Source organism: Gadus macrocephalus, chromosome 2, assembly GCF_031168955.1.
Source record: "Gadus macrocephalus chromosome 2, ASM3116895v1".
Taxonomy (NCBI): Eukaryota; Metazoa; Chordata; class Actinopteri; order Gadiformes; family Gadidae; genus Gadus; species Gadus macrocephalus.
This window is the reverse complement of record NC_082383.1, coordinates 22,293,547-22,315,917: the sequence shown is the minus strand read 5'-3', so window position 1 is coordinate 22,315,917 and position 22,371 is coordinate 22,293,547. Positions and strand designations below refer to the sequence as shown.

The following is a 22,371-nucleotide window of genomic DNA, read 5'->3' as shown; positions in this document are numbered from 1 at the left end:
GCGAACAGACAGTGTCAGTGTTCCTCACAAACGTGTTCTGGTTGGGTCTTGGGAATACTTCACATGCTAGTCCTTAGCGCAGTGCCGCTAACAGTGTGTGTGTATCCACCACGGATGCGGTTTCCACACGGACGCTTTTCCTCGCCGGACACACACAACCTCCGCGCATGCGCTCCGTACCGAAACCAAGTGCGGAGAATGTGTTGCTCTTTTCCCAACACGGGTTAGATAATGTTTTAAGTCCTATGGTCAGCGCGGTTATTATCCATTGCTTGGGGGTAAAGTGACGTGCGTCGGATTTAAAGGATCTTCCCGAACGCGTGACACCCCGTTGTTAAAGATGCCCAGGAGGAAGGTAAGTCAAAGGATTGTGTGAGGCTACATATAAAACACAAACTGTGCAGACCCAGGAACACAACGTCAGCGGCGATCAATGCTCAGATAGGAGGGCGCAGAGGAAGGAAACGTGCACATATTTAGGCCACCATTAGAGCAGGATACCACATTGCAATAGATTGAATTACATTGCTAGTGTTGGATCCCTGGACCAGACACTACAGGACTACAGTGCGTTTGGTTAGCCTCTCCTAACCAGAAGCGAACCCAACGGATCGTTAGGCGTTAGAGTTTTATCGTGGCCGTATCGAACCCCGCTCCAGACAGCAGCCATTGACTTATTATCGTACGAAGTGAGTCAGCAAACGATAACGTTGCTTCGTTTGTCTGGACACGATGCACCCGTCTGAAGCAGCAGCACCATGAGTGGGACGTCCGCCAACTCGTTTTATTTAGTGGATGAACTCGGTAGAGATCTCCGATTTATCCAATAAATGCGTGTGTGCATCACACGGAGGCCCATTGCATGCCACGTTAAAACGAAATAAACCCGTTGTTGTTGTTGTTTTTTGTCGAGAAGCACCAAGTCCCAAAACATCCCTCTGATTGGACAGCGCGGAAATTAGCTGTGAGCCAATTGGCTTTACGTTCTTAACCGCGCCCTCTCTGTTGTGATTGGGCGTGGTTAAATTAGGAGCCTGTCTCTAATGTCGTTTACGAGTTAAATGATTTTTGTTGATGGGTTTTCCAATATAAGTGGTGTTATTGATCGTTTTAGACGGTTACTACTTGGTCCTGTGAAAAGTAAGAACCTAGTCTTTCTCATTAACGGGATCCCGGATATTCTAGGTCATATGGTTGGATGGGTGTGAACCGGGCTGTGCCCCTCCGGTCGGCCCAGCCCCCAACGCAACCCCACTTCTGCGTTTGGGACTCGGTCTCACCCATGGCCCTTGAGCTTTGTACGCAGCCTTCATATAATCAAACTTGTTTTTAAGAAATAATTGGCTGAAGAATTGGCATATTTAACTAGGGGCAAGTGTCTGATGCTTAGGCTACATTGTTTGTGCACAGTAAGCCTTTACATGGGGGCAATAGGAATGCTCCTCTCCCAGGATGGGATCCCTACTGAATTATCCGTCGGTAAATATTGATTAAACTACTTTCACCACATATTTTTTTCTGTTTGCCAAAAAGCTTCACCCTATTTCGTAGCCCTCGAGGCCTCCTTGTTGTAACCGCCTCATCCTAAACTGTTCAAACCGGTTTGATCGCCAGCGGGTGGCCGGCAGTAGCTCCGACGGGACCGAGGACTCGGACGAGCCGGCGGAGAGTCCCGAGAAGGACCCGGCGTGCCGGCGGAGGAACACGCGACTCACCCGGTCGTCGCTGAGGCTCAGTCAAAGCTCACAAGGTACCGTTGAGTCGACAACACTCGTGTCACGCGCTCGCTCAGCGGAGCGCTCTGCTCTGATCTTCTACCTCTTGGATCCCTCCTTAATCTGAACCCGTGTGTCGTGGCTCAGCTCCCACGGGAATCGAGCCCAGCTCGGGGTTTGAAGCACAAACCGCGTTGCTTAACAGATACAGTACAAAAACAATGACCTTTAATGAAACGGTCCACTGACAAACGAGTTAAAGGGATGTGCCTGTTTGTTGTCGTCGGTGATGCCTCGGGCGGCGGGTGTTGGAGGAGGGGGGTTTGAGCCCCTCTATTGTATAGAGTCGGCCATAAAGCCTGAATGGACTCAGACAGACGCCCCCCTGGCCCCCTCTCATATGACCTCTTTAGGCTCGGCCTGTCACACAGGATTTACGGCAGGGGAGAGGGTAACACTGACGGTTTCTCCTCGCTGTGGTGGCCTGTGTGGAGGCCATTTAAGGCTCATTTCACTGCGATTCTGTTTTAAATTTAGCGAGAAAACGGGTGTAGTCACAAATTAGTTACGACAGCCCATAATGATCCTGGGCTGTCCCGCATGGGAATTGAATCTCTCGTCTACGGAGGTCAGGCAAAAGTATGTATGTGTACGTGTATGTGTATGTGTATGTATGCTATGCTAGGTCTTATGTGCCGTTGCTGTCGCTTGTCGGCCTAGTCATTGCCAAGTCAAGATGTGGCCTTTAATCTGGGCTATATCTTGGAAAGCAAATGCTTGTGTCTTTGTTAACTTGATATGTATTTGTGAGTTTACATTATAGATTTAGTACCCTGACTTGATCCTTTGCCCTTCTCAAATCGTCCTTTTTCTCTCTTTAATGTCATTGAATCAGTGCAGTGCTTAAGCTCTCAGAGTTTTTATATAATCCATCCATGTGTCTACTCTATTCTGTATTTATTTTATTCTAGGCAACTCCAGCCCAGTACGGAGCAGCCCCTGTAAAACACTAGGATCAGAGGAGGCCGTTAATTTGGCAGCAGCAGCGGCAGCCGCAGCAGCAGCAGCAGCGGCAGCAGCAGCGGCAGCAACTGCAGCAGATTTGGTCTTCACTTCTGGACGCAGAGTCACACGCAGCCAGCAGGGGGCGACAAACGCCACGGCTAAAAAATACCCGCTACGCCAAGGCAGGTCCTCCGGCTCTGACACCGAACTCAATGGTAAAAGCGATAAACAAAAATGATCCCCCGAATAAGCTTATCGACTCCCTTTTCCCCTTTAAATCGAATGTTTTTTTTCAGGACGGTTAGTAGCCTATAACATTCTAAGATATCTTGGAAAATGTCTTTAACCACATTGTCAATGCACAGATTTTATTTGTTGACCAATTAATAGACAAAGCTCTGTACATAGTTACTCCCCCCCCCCCCTTCTCTTTAGTAAAACGACACCCTTGCTGTTTAGATGTTGTTTGCCGGTCTTATGGTGTTGCATGTTGATTACTTGGGGGCGTGCGTTGAGAGGTGCGTCCAGCGCAGCGTAAAGCAGCAGGGAGTGTTCCAGGGCAGGCCCTGGTAATCTAGTGGCTATATATATTACACCTCCTGCCGGGGTTCTGAATGATCATTCCAATTAAATTAGATTCTCCACAACGGGGGGGGGGGGTGTAATTGGCTTTTCTCTGCCTGCAGTCAATTTCTGTCCACTACGTGTAATTATTTAACTAAATAGCGGGCGGGGTTGGGGACATTAGCAATGCTCCTCATCATAATCAAGTAAAAGACACATTTAGGGGAGTAATTGTTACATACATACTACCGGTGTGTAGAGTTTAGACTGTGAAGGCGTTTAAGACGTTGACAGTCAAAGCAGCCATTCCTTTTGCCAATTTAAAGCATAAAGAACCGTATAGGCTCAGTCCTGAACGCAGCGACCCGGGTTAGAATCCTGCCCGTAGTAGCATGTCCTGCCCTCTTTCTCCCAGACCTTCCTCTCTAGCTTACTCTATAATGAAGCATTTAAATGCAAAAATCGGTCTTAAAAAATTTAATCAAATCGGTCGATGCGAAAATATTCCAACGCACCGCCTAACGTGAATCCCGCATCCTGATTGGTCAGATTTAAAGGCCTGCGACACCCCGCCCCGAACTCCCACGGGCAACGGCCCCTACTCGGAGTCGGACCCCGAGGTCTCCGGCCCCGGCGACGGCCCGGTCGCCAGCGGCAACGAGGGCGGCGCGCCTCCCCCGCCCGCCGCGGTGGTCTCCCAGGAGGAGGACGAGCGGTTGGCCAAGGAGCTGTCGCTGAAGGAGGCCGCCGCCCACGACCTCTCCCACCGGCCCAAGCGCCGGCGCTTCCACGAGAGCTACAACTTCAACATGAAGTGCCCGACGCCGGGCTGCAACTCGCTAGGTGAGGAGGCCCGCGGCCACTCGGGGGGGGGGGGGGGGTTAGACAGCGCATTTAGAAAGTTTGATTGGTAGGGCTGCTCGATTATGGAAGAAATCATAATCACGGTTATTTTGGTCAATATTGAAATCATGATTATTCAAACTATTATTTTTGAGTTTGAGAACGTGTATTTATTCTGCGTGTCTGTCCCAAAAAACACTTAGTAACTGAGAACTTTGGAATTTCGCCTTAAAATGTTACACAAAATGGGCAAAAACAAATTGTTATATAAAACAATGTAAAGATATGTATCCAGCTGTTCTGCCCTTTCTATAAAACATTTAATAAAAAATAAAAATGAACGTTCGATTATATTCGTTTTGTGATCGTTTCACGCTAAAATCGAAATCGCGATCAAATTTGATTAATCGCCCAGCCCTAATTGGTAATGTGTGCGCAAAAATTACTTTTATTTTTCTTATTTTACAGTTCATATTTAATTCAGGGTTCTATGAGATCCGTAGGAACCAAATTGTATTTGATATTATTTATCCTGACAAATTCGCAGACAAAGAAAACGAGGTTGTCAAAAGTTGTATGAATTGGCATACTTGTCGAACTTGTAAAACGAGTAAGGGATGCTAAGGATTGGAACAGATTCAAGTGGAGCTATAGTCAGATGGCTGTCTTAGATGGCTAAAAAGAGGAGATTCCAGAGAATACCTTCAGCTACAAATTTCATTCAATCAAAACACAAAGCGATTGCATTGGTTTGAAGTTCATCTAAAGCGCGGCCTTTCGGCAATGCGGCCTGTTGTCTAAATTGAATTGACCGATATATCGATTGGCTGATTGTGTCGCCCGATATTGGCCTATCACAGATATATCGATATCAGTGTAAAGGGTGCCGATATTACTTTAAGTTGAATCAATTGAGCTGGGCGATATACACGCTGATAAGGCATTAGCTCATAATTATAGTACCTGCATTAACACAGGAACTGGCCTTTTAGGATGGGCGCGAAACACGCCTGCTAGACATCCACTTTCAATGAGAGACGTGCGGCTCGCAACAGAAGACCGTTGTTGCCGTTTGGCATCTAGCCATTACAGGAGCCGATCACCTGACTCCAAAACGATTGTGCACAAGACGCGGCGTCATTGCGTTCAGTCACCGAGGCGATCAATGCTAGTCATGCCTCCAACACAATTCCTCTTTTAAATTGGCCCCACTCCCAATTAAGGTAGGCTGCACTTAACCCTAAACATATAGCCAGTGTCATGGATCTAAGTGATAGGATCATAACCGGCATGTATCTCACTGACAGTGGGCTCCGCTCTGCATATAAGAGGCGTCCTACACCTTTATCCACCCGTTCCTATTAAAACAATTGAAGTACCTATAACCTAATAGGATGCTGCCCGCACATTCTTTCTGCTTTATGTGTAACAAACTTGCGGCTCTGACGCTTTTAATGGAAGTTGGGCGAGAGTGATTTCCAAAAAGAGTAAGCGGCCTAACCCAAAGACTACGTAGCCAAACAATGGCAGCCAAAGTACCATCATGTCATCATAGTTGTGTAGCAAAACGTTAGTTGCATCTCCGGGCTGAGCTTGTGATGAACGACATTACACTGCTTACCTAATATTTATCCTTTAAAATGGAAATGTAATTTAACATTGCAGGATTCTCTGGTTATGAACAATTTAAAGCGGGTTTATTTGTTTCAGATGTGAGATTTGAACGGGATGCAGTTCAAGGTTTTATCCACAATAATGCAATAGTGTTTGCCTCAGCGCGTAAAAAAGCCCATCTTCAAGAGTCATGAAGGTTGGAGAGTAGGCATTGGGTAATCATCGTTAATAGCGGAACAACAAAAGAATTACGACCAAGAGAGGGAATGAGACGTAGGGAAAGTTAATGCCGATCTGCATGGTCTTATGCATAAGTCAGATATTTTGGTTCACAGAGACTATACTCTGAAACAATTCAAATTTTGTCTTGTCAAGGAAAATCCACAGTGAAGACTATAAAGCAGACATCGTCTCTATTAAAAACAGAGAGGGTGACTGTGGGAGATCCCCAGGTTTGGGTCGTTCCTGAGCTGTACCAAATGCTTTTGGGGTGATTTCAATCCAGTCTAGTAGAAGTGATCCAACGAGCCTCCATGGAGGGAAGTTTAAATAGAGACATAAACACTGCTATTTTCATTATTGTATAGAATGGTTTTCTACTTTTGTGCATACACAACGTTTCAGAGCAGCAAATGAAATGTGGGAAATGCATTATGGGGGAAGAACCTCATTTTAGATTCCAGTCACTAACTAATCTTCTGTCCCCCCACAAAACCCTTTCCTCCATTCATGTGCCATCTTGTCCCGTCTCTCGCCGTCCTCCAGGTCATCTGACGGGGAGACACGAGAGACATTTCTCCATATCCGGCTGTCCCCTCTACCACAACCTCTCCTCCGATGAGTGCAAGGTACCGACTCCCAAACCTCCCCCACAACCTTCAGGTTAAATGAATTGAAGGAGGGGGGACCGACTTGTCGCACTACCTAGTACGTGGGAGACTTGTAAAGTGCAAGGGGTGTAGGACGTGGAGTCTAGGGGGGAGGTGGGGGTGATCCCGCGCCTCCTCTCTACGTTGAGAGGAGGCGCGGGCGAATCCGCTGTCGGTGCGTGTGCGGTGTATCGGTGACGCGCGGGTTGATCCAATAAGTGGTAGTGTACCCGCGCACCATTGGCATGTATGCGCGCTTGTCTCTTGTGTGCGTGTGTGAACGAGAGTGGCAGGGAGGAAGAGTGCTACGCGGAGATGAACGAACCGAACGGTATTTATGTTTCAGAATCGCCCAAAAAATCGGAAACAATTAAACATTATCAATTCGTGGCGATCGGTGTGTGCGCCACACATTGGTCTATGGAAGGGAAACACTGTGAACTGTGTTTTGATACGTGATGCTACATGGTGTTTCCCATCGGTACGTGATGCTACATGGTGTTTCCCATCGGTACGTGATGCTACATGGTGTTTATCATCGGTACGTGATGCTACATGGTGTTTCCCATCGGTACGTGATGCTACATGGTGTTTATCATCGGTACGTGATGCTACATGGTGTTTATCATCGGTACGTGATGCTACATGGTGTTTATCATCGGTACGTGATGCTACATGGTGTTTCCCATCGGTACGTGATGCTACATGGTGTTTCCCATCGGTACGTGATGCTACATGGTGTTTCCCATTGATACGTGATGCTACATGGTGTTTATCATCGGTACGTGATGCTACATGGTGTTTATCATCGGTACGTGATGCTACATGGTGTTTATCATCGGTACGTGATGCTACATGGTGTTTATCATCGGTACGTGATGCTACATGGTGTTTCCCATCGGTACGTGATGCTACATGGTGTTTATCATCGGTACGTGATGCTACATGGTGTTTATCATCGGTACGTGATGCTACATGGTGTTTATCATCGGTACGTGATGCTACATGGTGTTTATCATCGGTACGTGATGCTACATGGTGTTCATCATCGGTACGTGATGCTACATGGTGTTTATCATCGGTACGTGATGCTACATGGTGTTTATCATCGGTACGTGATGCTACATGGTGTTTATCATCGGTACGTGATGCTACATGGTGTTTCCCATCGGTACGTGATGCTACATGGTGTTTATCATCGGTACGTGATGCTACATGGTGTTTATCATCGGTACGTGATGCTACATGGTGTTTATCATCGGTACGTGATGCTACATGGTGTTTATCATCGGTACGTGATGCTACATGGTGTTTATCATCGGTACGTGATGCTACATGGTGTTTATCATCGGTACGTGATGCTACATGGTGTTTATCATCGGTACGTGATGCTACATGGTGTTTATCATCGGTACGTGATGCTACATGGTGTTTATCATCGGTACGTGATGCTACATGGTGTTTATCATCGGTACGTGATGCTACATGGTGTTTCCCATCGGTACGTGATGCTACATGGTGTTTATCATCGGTACGTGATGCTACATGGTGTTTCCCATCGGTACGTGATGCTACATGGTGTTTCCCATCGGTACGTGATGCTACATGGTGTTTATCATCGGTACGTGATGCTACATGGTGTTTATCATCGGTACGTGATGCTACATGGTGTTTATCATCGGTACGTGATGCTACATGGTGTTTATCATCGGTACGTGATGCTACATGGTGTTTATCATCGGTACGTGATGCTACATGGTGTTTATCATCGGTACGTGATGCTACATGGTGTTTATCATCGGTACGTGATGCTACATGGTGTTTATCATCGGTACGTGATGCTACATGGTGTTTATCATCGGTACGTGATGCTACATGGTGTTTATCATCGGTACGTGATGCTACATGGTGTTCCCCATCGGTACGTGATGCTACATGGTGTTTATCATCGGTACGTGATGCTACATGGTGTTTATCATCGGTACGTGATGCTACATGGTGTTTCCCATTGATACGTGATGCTACATGGTGTTTATCATCGGTACGTGATGCTACATGGTGTTTATCATCGGTACGTGATGCTACATGGTGTTTATCATCGGTACGTGATGCTACATGGTGTTTATCATCGGTACGTGATGCTACATGGTCTTTATCATCGGTACGTGATGCTACATGGTGTTTATCATCGGTACGTGATGCTACATGGTGTTTCCCATTGATACGTGATGCTACATGGTGTTTATCATCGGTACGTGATGCTACATGGTGTTTATCATCGGTACGTGATGCTACATGGTGTTTATCATCGGTACGTGATGCTACATGGTGTTTATCATCGGTACGTGATGCTACATGGTGTTTATCATCGGTACGTGATGCTACATGGTGTTTATCATCGGTACGTGATGCTACATGGTGTTTATCATCGGTACGTGATGCTACATGGTGTTTATCATCGGTACGTGATGCTACATGGTGTTTATCATCGGTACGTGATGCTACATGGTGTTTATCATCGGTACGTGATGCTACATGGTGTTTATCATCGGTACGTGATGCTACATGGTGTTTATCATCGGTACGTGATGCTACATGGTGTTTATCATCGGTACGTGATGCTACATGGTGTTTATCATCGGTACGTGATGCTACATGGTGTTTATCATCGGTACGTGATGCTACATGGTGTTTATCATCGGTACGTGATGCTACATGGTGTTTATCATCGGTACGTGATGCTACATGGTGTTTATCATCGGTACGTGATGCTACATGGTGTTTATCATCGGTACGTGATGCTACATGGTGTTTATCATCGGTACGTGATGCTACATGGTGTTTATCATCGGTACGTGATGCTACATGGTGTTTATCATCGGTACGTGATGCTACATGGTGTTTATCATCGGTACGTGATGCTACATGGTGTTTATCATCGGTACGTGATGCTACATGGTGTTTATCATCGGTACGTGATGCTACATGGTGTTTATCATCGGTACGTGATGCTACATGGTGTTTATCATCGGTACGTGATGCTACATGGTGTTTATCATCGGTACGTGATGCTACATGGTGTTTATCATCGGTACGTGATGCTACATGGTGTTTATCATCGGTACGTGATGCTACATGGTGTTTATCATCGGTACGTGATGCTACATGGTGTTTATCATCGGTACGTGATGCTACATGGTGTTTATCATCGGTACGTGATGCTACATGGTGTTTATCATCGGTACGTGATGCTACATGGTGTTTATCATCGGTACGTGATGCTACATGGTGTTTATCATCGGTACGTGATGCTACATGGTGTTTATCATCGGTACGTGATGCTACATGGTGTTTATCATCGGTACGTGATGCTACATGGTGTTTATCATCGGTACGTGATGCTACATGGTGTTTATCATCGGTACGTGATGCTACATGGTGTTTATCATCGGTACGTGATGCTACATGGTGTTTATCATCGGTACGTGATGCTACATGGTGTTTATCATCGGTACGTGATGCTACATGGTGTTTATCATCGGTACGTGATGCTACATGGTGTTTATCATCGGTACGTGATGCTACATGGTGTTTATCATCGGTACGTGATGCTACATGGTGTTTATCATCGGTACGTGATGCTACATGGTGTTTATCATCGGTACGTGATGCTACATGGTGTTTATCATCGGTACGTGATGCTACATGGTGTTTATCATCGGTACGTGATGCTACATGGTGTTTATCATCGGTACGTGATGCTACATGGTGTTTATCATCGGTACGTGATGCTACATGGTGTTTATCATCGGTACGTGATGCTACATGGTGTTTATCATCGGTACGTGATGCTACATGGTGTTTATCATCGGTACGTGATGCTACATGGTGTTTATCATCGGTACGTGATGCTACATGGTGTTTATCATCGGTACGTGATGCTACATGGTGTTTATCATCGGTACGTGATGCTACATGGTGTTTATCATCGGTACGTGATGCTACATGGTGTTTATCATCGGTACGTGATGCTACATGGTGTTTATCATCGGTACGTGATGCTACATGGTGTTTATCATCGGTACGTGATGCTACATGGTGTTTATCATCGGTACGTGATGCTACATGGTGTTTATCATCGGTACGTGATGCTACATGGTGTTTATCATCGGTACGTGATGCTACATGGTGTTTATCATCGGTACGTGATGCTACATGGTGTTTATCATCGGTACGTGATGCTACATGGTGTTTATCATCGGTACGTGATGCTACATGGTGTTTATCATCGGTACGTGATGCTACATGGTGTTTATCATCGGTACGTGATGCTACATGGTGTTTATCATCGGTACGTGATGCTACATGGTGTTTATCATCGGTACGTGATGCTACATGGTGTTTATCATCGGTACGTGATGCTACATGGTGTTTATCATCGGTACGTGATGCTACATGGTGTTTATCATCGGTACGTGATGCTACATGGTGTTTATCATCGGTACGTGATGCTACATGGTGTTTATCATCGGTACGTGATGCTACATGGTGTTTATCATCGGTACGTGATGCTACATGGTGTTTATCATCGGTACGTGATGCTACATGGTGTTTATCATCGGTACGTGATGCTACATGGTGTTTATCATCGGTACGTGATGCTACATGGTGTTTATCATCGGTACGTGATGCTACATGGTGTTTATCATCGGTACGTGATGCTACATGGTGTTTATCATCGGTACGTGATGCTACATGGTGTTTATCATCGGTACGTGATGCTACATGGTGTTTATCATCGGTACGTGATGCTACATGGTGTTTATCATCGGTACGTGATGCTACATGGTGTTTATCATCGGTACGTGATGCTACATGGTGTTTATCATCGGTACGTGATGCTACATGGTGTTTATCATCGGTACGTGATGCTACATGGTGTTTATCATCGGTACGTGATGCTACATGGTGTTTATCATCGGTACGTGATGCTACATGGTGTTTATCATCGGTACGTGATGCTACATGGTGTTTATCATCGGTACGTGATGCTACATGGTGTTTATCATCGGTACGTGATGCTACATGGTGTTTATCATCGGTACGTGATGCTACATGGTGTTTATCATCGGTACGTGATGCTACATGGTGTTTATCATCGGTACGTGATGCTACATGGTGTTTATCATCGGTACGTGATGCTACATGGTGTTTATCATCGGTACGTGATGCTACATGGTGTTTATCATCGGTACGTGATGCTACATGGTGTTTATCATCGGTACGTGATGCTACATGGTGTTTATCATCGGTACGTGATGCTACATGGTGTTTATCATCGGTACGTGATGCTACATGGTGTTTATCATCGGTACGTGATGCTACATGGTGTTTATCATCGGTACGTGATGCTACATGGTGTTTATCATCGGTACGTGATGCTACATGGTGTTTATCATCGGTACGTGATGCTACATGGTGTTTATCATCGGTACGTGATGCTACATGGTGTTTATCATCGGTACGTGATGCTACATGGTGTTTATCATCGGTACGTGATGCTACATGGTGTTTATCATCGGTACGTGATGCTACATGGTGTTTATCATCGGTACGTGATGCTACATGGTGTTTATCATCGGTACGTGATGCTACATGGTGTTTATCATCGGTACGTGATGCTACATGGTGTTTATCATCGGTACGTGATGCTACATGGTGTTTATCATCGGTACGTGATGCTACATGGTGTTTATCATCGGTACGTGATGCTACATGGTGTTTATCATCGGTACGTGATGCTACATGGTGTTTATCATCGGTACGTGATGCTACATGGTGTTTATCATCGGTACGTGATGCTACATGGTGTTTATCATCGGTACGTGATGCTACATGGTGTTTATCATCGGTACGTGATGCTACATGGTGTTTATCATCGGTACGTGATGCTACATGGTGTTTATCATCGGTACGTGATGCTACATGGTGTTTATCATCGGTACGTGATGCTACATGGTGTTTATCATCGGTACGTGATGCTACATGGTGTTTATCATCGGTACGTGATGCTACATGGTGTTTATCATCGGTACGTGATGCTACATGGTGTTTATCATCGGTACGTGATGCTACATGGTGTTTATCATCGGTACGTGATGCTACATGGTGTTTATCATCGGTACGTGATGCTACATGGTGTTTATCATCGGTACGTGATGCTACATGGTGTTTATCATCGGTACGTGATGCTACATGGTGTTTATCATCGGTACGTGATGCTACATGGTGTTTATCATCGGTACGTGATGCTACATGGTGTTTATCATCGGTACGTGATGCTACATGGTGTTTATCATCGGTACGTGATGCTACATGGTGTTTATCATCGGTACGTGATGCTACATGGTGTTTATCATCGGTACGTGATGCTACATGGTGTTTATCATCGGTACGTGATGCTACATGGTGTTTATCATCGGTACGTGATGCTACATGGTGTTTATCATCGGTACGTGATGCTACATGGTGTTTATCATCGGTACGTGATGCTACATGGTGTTTATCATCGGTACGTGATGCTACATGGTGTTTATCATCGGTACGTGATGCTACATGGTGTTTATCATCGGTACGTGATGCTACATGGTGTTTATCATCGGTACGTGATGCTACATGGTGTTTATCATCGGTACGTGATGCTACATGGTGTTTATCATCGGTACGTGATGCTACATGGTGTTTATCATCGGTACGTGATGCTACATGGTGTTTATCATCGGTACGTGATGCTACATGGTGTTTATCATCGGTACGTGATGCTACATGGTGTTTATCATCGGTACGTGATGCTACATGGTGTTTATCATCGGTACGTGATGCTACATGGTGTTTATCATCGGTACGTGATGCTACATGGTGTTTATCATCGGTACGTGATGCTACATGGTGTTTATCATCGGTACGTGATGCTACATGGTGTTTATCATCGGTACGTGATGCTACATGGTGTTTATCATCGGTACGTGATGCTACATGGTGTTTATCATCGGTACGTGATGCTACATGGTGTTTATCATCGGTACGTGATGCTACATGGTGTTTATCATCGGTACGTGATGCTACATGGTGTTTATCATCGGTACGTGATGCTACATGGTGTTTATCATCGGTACGTGATGCTACATGGTGTTTATCATCGGTACGTGATGCTACATGGTGTTTATCATCGGTACGTGATGCTACATGGTGTTTATCATCGGTACGTGATGCTACATGGTGTTTATCATCGGTACGTGATGCTACATGGTGTTTATCATCGGTACGTGATGCTACATGGTGTTTATCATCGGTACGTGATGCTACATGGTGTTTATCATCGGTACGTGATGCTACATGGTGTTTATCATCGGTACGTGATGCTACATGGTGTTTATCATCGGTACGTGATGCTACATGGTGTTTATCATCGGTACGTGATGCTACATGGTGTTTATCATCGGTACGTGATGCTACATGGTGTTTATCATCGGTACGTGATGCTACATGGTGTTTATCATCGGTACGTGATGCTACATGGTGTTTATCATCGGTACGTGATGCTACATGGTGTTTATCCATCGGTACGTGATGCTACATGGTGTTTATCATCGGTACGTGATGCATGGTGTTTATCATCGGTACGTGATGCTACATGGTGTTTATCATCGGTACGTGATGCTACATGGTGTTTATCATCGGTACGTGATGCTACATGGTGTTTATCATCGGTACGTGATGCTACATGGTGTTTATCATCGGTACGTGATGCTACATGGTGTTTATCATCGGTACGTGATGCTACATGGTGTTTATCATCGGTACGTGATGCTACATGGTGTTTATCATCGGTACGTGATGCTACATGGTGTTTATCATCGGTACGTGATGCTACATGGTGTTTATCATCGGTACGTGATGCTACATGGTGTTTATCATCGGTACGTGATGCTACATGGTGTTTATCATCGGTACGTGATGCTACATGGTGTTTATCATCGGTACGTGATGCTACATGGTGTTTATCATCGTACGTGATGCTACATGGTGTTTATCATCGGTACGTGATGCTACATGGTGTTTATCATCGGTACGTGATGCTACATGGTGTTTATCATCGGTACGTGATGCTACATGGTGTTTATCATCGGTACGTGATGCTACATGGTGTTTATCATCGGTACGTGATGCTACATGGTGTTTATCATCGGTACGTGATGCTACATGGTGTTTATCATCGGTACGTGATGCTACATGGTGTTTATCATCGGTACGTGATGCTACATGGTGTTTATCATCGGGTACGTGATGCTACATGGTGTTTATCATCGGTACGTGATGCTACATGGTGTTTATCATCGTACGTGATGCTACATGGTGTTTATCATCGGTACGTGATGCTACATGGTGTTTATCATCGGTACGTGATGCTACATGGTTGTTTATCATCGGTACGTGATGCTACATGGTGTTTATCATCGGTACGTGATGCTACATGGTGTTTATCATCGGTACGTGATGCTACATGGTGTTTATCATCGGTACGTGATGCTACATGGTGTTTATCATCGGTACGTGATGCTACATGGTGTTTATCATCGGTACGTGATGCTACATGGTGTTTATCATCGGTACGTGATGCTACATGGTGTTTATCATCGGTACGTGATGCTACATGGTGTTTATCATCGGTACGTGATGCTACATGGTGTTTATCATCGGTACGTGATGCTACATGGTGTTTATCATCGGTACGTGATGCTACATGGTGTTTATCATCGGTACGTGATGCTACATGGTGTTTATCATCGGTACGTGATGCTACATGGTGTTTATCATCGGTACGTGATGCTACATGGTGTTTATCATCGGTACGTGATGCTACATGGTGTTTATCATCGGTACGTGATGCTACATGGTGTTTATCATCGGTACGTGATGCTACATGGTGTTTATCATCGGTACGTGATGCTACATGGTGTTTATCATCGGTACGTGATGCTACATGGTGTTTATCATCGGTACGTGATGCTACATGGTGTTTATCATCGGTACGTGATGCTACATGGTGTTTATCATCGGTACGTGATGCTACATGGTGTTTATCATCGGTACGTGATGCTACATGGTGTTTATCATCGGTACGTGATGCTACATGGTGTTTATCATCGGTACGTGATGCTACATGGTGTTTATCATCGGTACGTGATGCTACATGGTGTTTATCATCGGTACGTGATGCTACATGGTGTTTATCATCGGTACGTGATGCTACATGGTGTTTATCATCGGTACGTGATGCTACATGGTGTTTATCATCGGTACGTGATGCTACATGGTGTTTATCATCGGTACGTGATGCTACATGGTGTTTATCATCGGTACGTGATGCTACATGGTGTTTATCATCGGTACGTGATGCTACATGGTGTTTATCATCGGTACGTGATGCTACATGGTGTTTATCATCGGTACGTGATGCTACATGGTGTTTATCATCGGTACGTGATGCTACATGGTGTTTATCATCGGTACGTGATGCTACATGGTGTTTATCATCGGTACGTGATGCTACATGGTGTTTATCATCGGTACGTGATGCTACATGGTGTTTATCATCGGTACGTGATGCTACATGGTGTTTATCATCGGTACGTGATGCTACATGGTGTTTATCATCGGTACGTGATGCTACATGGTGTTTATCATCGGTACGTGATGCTACATGGTGTTTATCATCGGTACGTGATGCTACATGGTGTTTATCATCGGTACGTGATGCTACATGGTGTTTATCATCGGTACGTGATGCTACATGGTGTTTATCATCGGTACGTGATGCTACATGGTGTTTATCATCGGTACGTGATGCTACATGGTGTTTATCATCGGTACGTGATGCTACATGGTGTTTATCATCGGTACGTGATGCTACATGGTGTTTATCATCGGTACGTGATGCTACATGGTGTTTATCATCGGTACGTGATGCTACATGGTGTTTATCATCGGTACGTGATGCTACATGGTGTTTATCATCGGTACGTGATGCTACATGGTGTTTATCATCGGTACGTGATGCTACATGGTGTTTATCATCGGTACGTGATGCTACATGGTGTTTATCATCGGTACGTGATGCTACATGGTGTTTATCATCGGTACGTGATGCTACATGGTGTTTATCATCGGTACGTGATGCTACATGGTGTTTATCATCGGTACGTGATGCTACATGGTGTTTATCATCGGTACGTGATGCTACATGGTGTTTATCATCGGTACGTGATGCTACATGGTGTTTATCATCGGTACGTGATGCTACATGGTGTTTATCATCGGTACGTGATGCTACATGGTGTTTATCATCGGTACGTGATGCTACATGGTGTTTATCATCGGTACGTGATGCTACATGGTGTTTATCATCGGTACGTGATGCTACATGGTGTTTATCATCGGTACGTGATGCTACATGGTGTTTATCATCGGTACGTGATGCTACATGGTGTTTATCATCGGTACGTGATGCTACATGGTGTTTATCATCGGTACGTGATGCTACATGGTGTTTATCATCGGTACGTGATGCTACATGGTGTTTATCATCGGTACGTGATGCTACATGGTGTTTATCATCGGTACGTGATGCTACATGGTGTTTATCATCGGTACGTGATGCTACATGGTGTTTATCATCGGTACGTGATGCTACATGGTGTTTATCATCGGTACGTGATGCTACATGGTGTTTATCATCGGTACGTGATGCTACATGGTGTTTATCATCGGTACGTGATGCTACATGGTGTTTATCATCGGTACGTGATGCTACATGGTGTTTATCATCGGTACGTGATGCTACATGGTGTTTATCATCGGTACGTGATGCTACATGGTGTTTATCATCGGTACGTGATGCTACATGGTGTTTATCATCGGTACGTGATGCTACATGGTGTTTATCATCGGTACGTGATGCTACATGGTGTTTATCATCGGTACGTGATGCTACATGGTGTTTATCATCGGTACGTGATGCTACATGGTGTTTATCATCGGTACGTGATGCTACATGGTGTTTATCATCGGTACGTGATGCTACATGGTGTTTATCATCGGTACGTGATGCTACATGGTGTTTATCATCGGTACGTGATGCTACATGGTGTTTATCATCGGTACGTGATGCTACATGGTGTTTATCATCGGTACGTGATGCTACATGGTGTTTCCCATCGGTACGTGATGCTACATGGTGTTTATCATCGGTACGTGATGCTACATGGTGTTTATCATCGGTACGTGATGCTACATGGTGTTTATCATCGGTACGTGATGCTACATGGTGTTTATCATCGGTACGTGATGCTACATGGTGTTTATCATCGGTACGTGATGCTACATGGTGTTTATCATCGGTACGTGATGCTACATGGTGTTTATCATCGGTACGTGATGCTACATGGTGTTTATCATCGGTACGTGATGCTACATGGTGTTTATCATCGGTACGTGATGCTACATGGTGTTTATCATCGGTACGTGATGCTACATGGTGTTTATCATCGGTACGTGATGCTACATGGTGTTTATCATCGGTACGTGATGCTACATGGTGTTTATCATCGGTACGTGATGCTACATGGTGTTTATCATCGGTACGTGATGCTACATGGTGTTTATCATCGGTACGTGATGCTACATGGTGTTTATCATCGGTACGTGATGCTACATGGTGTTTATCATCGGTACGTGATGCTACATGGTGTTTATCATCGGTACGTGATGCTACATGGTGTTTCCCATCGGTACGTGATGCTACATGGTGTTTATCATCGGTACGTGATGCTACATGGTGTTTATCATCGGTACGTGATGCTACATGGTGTTTATCATCGGTACGTGATGCTACATGGTGTTTATCATCGGTACGTGATGCTACATGGTGTTTATCATCGGTACGTGATGCTACATGGTGTTTATCATCGGTACGTGATGCTACATGGTGTTTATCATCGGTACGTGATGCTACATGGTGTTTATCATCGGTACGTGATGCTACATGGTGTTTCCCATCGGTACGTGATGCTACATGGTGTTTATCATCGGTACGTGATGCTACATGGTGTTTATCATCGGTACGTGATGCTACATGGTGTTTATCATCGGTACGTGATGCTACATGGTGTTTATCATCGGTACGTGATGCTACATGGTGTTTATCATCGGTACGTGATGCTACATGGTGTTTATCATCGGTACGTGATGCTACATGGTGTTTCCCATCGGTACGTGATGCTACATGGTGTTCCCCATCGGTACGTGATGCTAGCAGGGCAAGGTGACGCCGCGCGACAAGCAGGTGGAGGAGAGGGCCCTGTCCCACCGGCAGGACGAGAACCGACACTCCACACGCAACCAGGTGAGCACGGCACTCACTCACTCACTCACTCACTCACTCACTCACTCACTCACTCACTCACTCACTCACTCACTCACTCACTCACTCACTCACTCACTCACTCACTCACCCACTCACCCACTCGCTCACCCTCACGTTTACGTGTTTCACGCGATACAAACCCCCACGACTCCTCGACGCTCCTCTGCGTCCCACCCGTGCTCACGTTGTCGCCCACCCGGCTGTGCCCTTGTGCCCCCTCACGCCCGCAGCATGAGCCCGCCACGGCCCAGACGCCCCCTAACGGACGCCTCCCGGCGCCCCGGTCGGGCTCCAGGCTAGGGGCCAGGACCAGCAGGGTCCGCTGCAAGAAGGGTGGCAGGGTAGGGTCACTCGCCGCCGCGTCACGCACGCCGACGATTCCACCGACGCAGACAGACCACTGCGGTCGACTGTAATGAAATAGACCGCTCATAGAGGTGTGTGTGTGTGTGTGTGTGTGTGTGTGTGTGTGTGTGTGTGTGTGTGTGTGTGTGTGTGTGTGTGTGTGTGTGTGTGTGTGTGTGTGTCCGTCCCTCCCAGGCCCCCTCAGAACGCCAACTGCGCTACAAAGAGAAGGTGACGGATCTGAGGAGGAAGAGGAACTACGGCCTCAACAAGGAGCAGAAGGAGAAGCACATGGTGAGTGGTCCCGTTTGGGTTCCTCGCGATCCCGTTTGGGTTCCTCGCGATCCCGTTTGGGTTCCTCGCGATCCCGTTTGGGTTCCTCGCGATCCCACTTGGGTTCCTCGTGATCCCGTTTGGGTTCCTCGCGATCCCGCTTGGGTTCCTCGTGATCCCGTTTGGGTTCCTCGTGATCCCGTTTGGGTTCCTCGCGATCCCGTTTGGGTTCCTCGCGTTCCCGTTTGGGTTCCTCGTGATCCCGTTTGGGTTCCTCGTGGTCCCGTTTCGGTTCTTTGTGGTCACATGATACAGAGGAGGAGGGCTTCAGTATCTGTTGGTCGTACCTCAGAAAGGAGAAAGAGCCCTGATGAGGTTTCCTCTCCTTATGCGACGTATAACTCAATACAACACAATCACCGCCTGTAATGTGATACATTTGAATGAATGTAATTCAGCCCCTAACACGATTATGAATCTGTTGGCCTAATTGCATTGCTTCCATGTAAATGGTCATCTTTATTACCTTTTAGGCCTTTGTTAGCTTCTGGCTGGATAATCTTAATAAAATTCACCCTAATAAAAGGGTAATGTAATCATCTCGAAGCATCCAGGGTCATTTGTGCGATCGGTGTACGGTTCTGTGGGATTTTAAGGGTGCTATTTTCTTTTTTCCTCTGTTCGTTTTGTGTTTCTTCCGATCGAGTGTTGTGTGCCTTCCTTCATCACCCGTGCATCTGTGTGGCCTTGTTAAAGTGTGCGGTAGAAACAAACTGCCTACCTAATTGTTTTTTGCAATGTATTTCAGCATTGACTTAAACGAAAATCAGCTCAAATGTATTCCAGCCGCGCTGTGGTGCATGCTGGGGCTTTGGGGTGCTCTGCGGTACTAATCGAGGACGTATGGCATCAGAGCTTTAGGGGCGTCGTGCTGCAGGGACGTGTGGTTGTCAACGTGTTGTAACTGTTGAGCCCACAATGGTCCCTTCAGCCCACACAGTAAGGCCCAATCCCATTTCTACCCCTTACCCCTTCAAAACAAGGGGGAGGGGGAAGGGGAAGGGGAAGGGGTAGAAATGGGATTGGGCCTAAAGCAGTTGTTCAGCTCAGATCAACCATCAAATAGGAAACACACAAAATGCTAAAATACAGAGAAACACAATTTAGAAATGGCTGTTTGCGGTTGTGTTTGTGTCTTTGGTTGTGTGTGTGTGTGTCTTTGGTAGTGTTCTTGATTGTGAGTGTGTGTGTGTTTGGCTGTGTGTGTGTCATTGATTGTGTGTGTGTTTTTGTTTGTGTGTGTGCTTGTGATATTTGTTGTGGGCGTGTGTTTGGTTGTGTGTGTCTTTGGTTGTGTTTGTGTCTTTGGTTGTGTGTGTGTGTGTGTGTGTGTGTTATTGGTTGTGTTCGTGTCTTAAGCTGTTTTTGTGTCTTTGGTTGTGTGTCTTTGGTTGTGTGAGTGTCATTGGGTGTGTGCGTGTGTTTAGTTGTGTGTGTCTTATTTGTTGTGTGTGTATCTTTGGTTGTGTGTTTAGTTGTGTGTGTCATTGGTTGTGTGTGTGTTTAGTTGTGTGTGTCTTTGGTTATGTGTGTGTGTCTGTGTGTGTGTGTGTGTGTGTGTGTTTAGTTGTGTGCGTCATTGATGGTGTGCGTGTCTTTGTGTGTGTGTGTGTGTGTGTGTGTGTGTGTGTGTCTTTGTGTGTGTGTGTGTGTGTGTGTGTGTGTGTTTGTGTGTGTGTGTGTGTGTGTGTGTGTGTGTGTGTCCTTGCCTGTGTGTGTCTGCGGTTGTGTTCTCACCGTGCCCTCCTCTCCAGGAACCCCGACAGAGCCACGGGGCGAGTCGTGAGCCCCTCCTAGAGAACATCACCAGCGACTACGACCTGGAGCTGTTCAGGAAGGCCCAGGCGCGGGCCTCCACCAACCTGGTACCACAGACCCCCCCCCCCCCCACCCCCTGGTCGCCGTCGCCGTGCCACCCCGCTCTCCAATCTTTGATCCAACCCTTGTCCCCCCCCCCTTAAAGGGGACATATTATACCACCAGGGGTGAGCCTTACAAGCCGTTTCGAAAATCTGCCGCTGGCAGATTTTCGAAACGGCTTGTAAGGCTAATCACGTTCACCCCTGGTGGTATAATATGTCCCCTTTAAGGCCGTGTTCACATCTAGCGTTTTTTTTTAAATCTGCCTGCTTGTTTTACATTATATTCCTATGAGCGTTTCTGGAAAAAGTCCCGGCCGTTTATTTCAAACGCCTCTCCCAGCGTTTTTTATACGGAGCGTTGAAAAAAGTTCAACTTTCAGGGAGAAAGCGGCCGACGTCAGGCGTCTTTTGGGCAACTGACCAATCGCAAGCGGAGCATGGGCACTTCGTCGCACGAAGGGAACTCTCAACTGTCGGAACAAGAAACGATGGCAGGCAAACCACTCGGGGAAAAGTGCCGGTGGGGCGATTAATAGTTGTAATTACAGAACATGTCGAGATCTTCGACGTGTCGAATGGGCTCTAGCCTGGATACGTAGTAGGCGGGTATCATCGGGTCTGGAATGGGCTCGTTGCTAGGCGATAGAAAAAACGCTCTCTGCGCTTTTAGGGCAAAAAAAACGCTGCCAGCTTTTTCTTTTCGGCTCAACTTTTCCCTGTTACAAAAAAACGCTAGA

The 22,371-nt window shown here is 46.0% G+C and overlaps 1 protein-coding gene across 4 annotated transcripts in view; it reads left to right on the top strand.

Annotated features, from left to right (window-relative positions):
• The first annotated feature begins 142 nt into the window (after positions 1–142).
• Positions 143–22,371, top strand: part of LOC132453031 (histone acetyltransferase KAT7-like) — a 30,247-nt gene continuing 8,018 nt past the window's right edge. The window contains exons 1-9 of one of the 4 annotated variants that reach the window (XM_060045897.1): positions 143–355; positions 1,615–1,750; positions 2,687–2,935; positions 3,834–4,127; positions 6,507–6,589; positions 18,987–19,073; positions 19,325–19,435; positions 19,635–19,733; positions 21,527–21,637. In XM_060045897.1, coding sequence (XP_059901880.1) covers positions 341–355; positions 1,615–1,750; positions 2,687–2,935; positions 3,834–4,127; positions 6,507–6,589; positions 18,987–19,073; positions 19,325–19,435; positions 19,635–19,733; positions 21,527–21,637 — 1,185 coding nt within the window. In that variant the 5' untranslated portion in view covers positions 143–340. Of the gene's footprint in view, positions 356–380; positions 1,480–1,614; positions 1,751–2,686; positions 2,936–3,833; positions 4,128–6,506; positions 6,590–18,983; positions 19,074–19,324; positions 19,436–19,634; positions 19,734–21,526; positions 21,638–22,371 lie in introns of those variants that run through there. The other 3 variants (XM_060045896.1, XM_060045895.1, XM_060045894.1) reach the window with 3 other exon arrangements.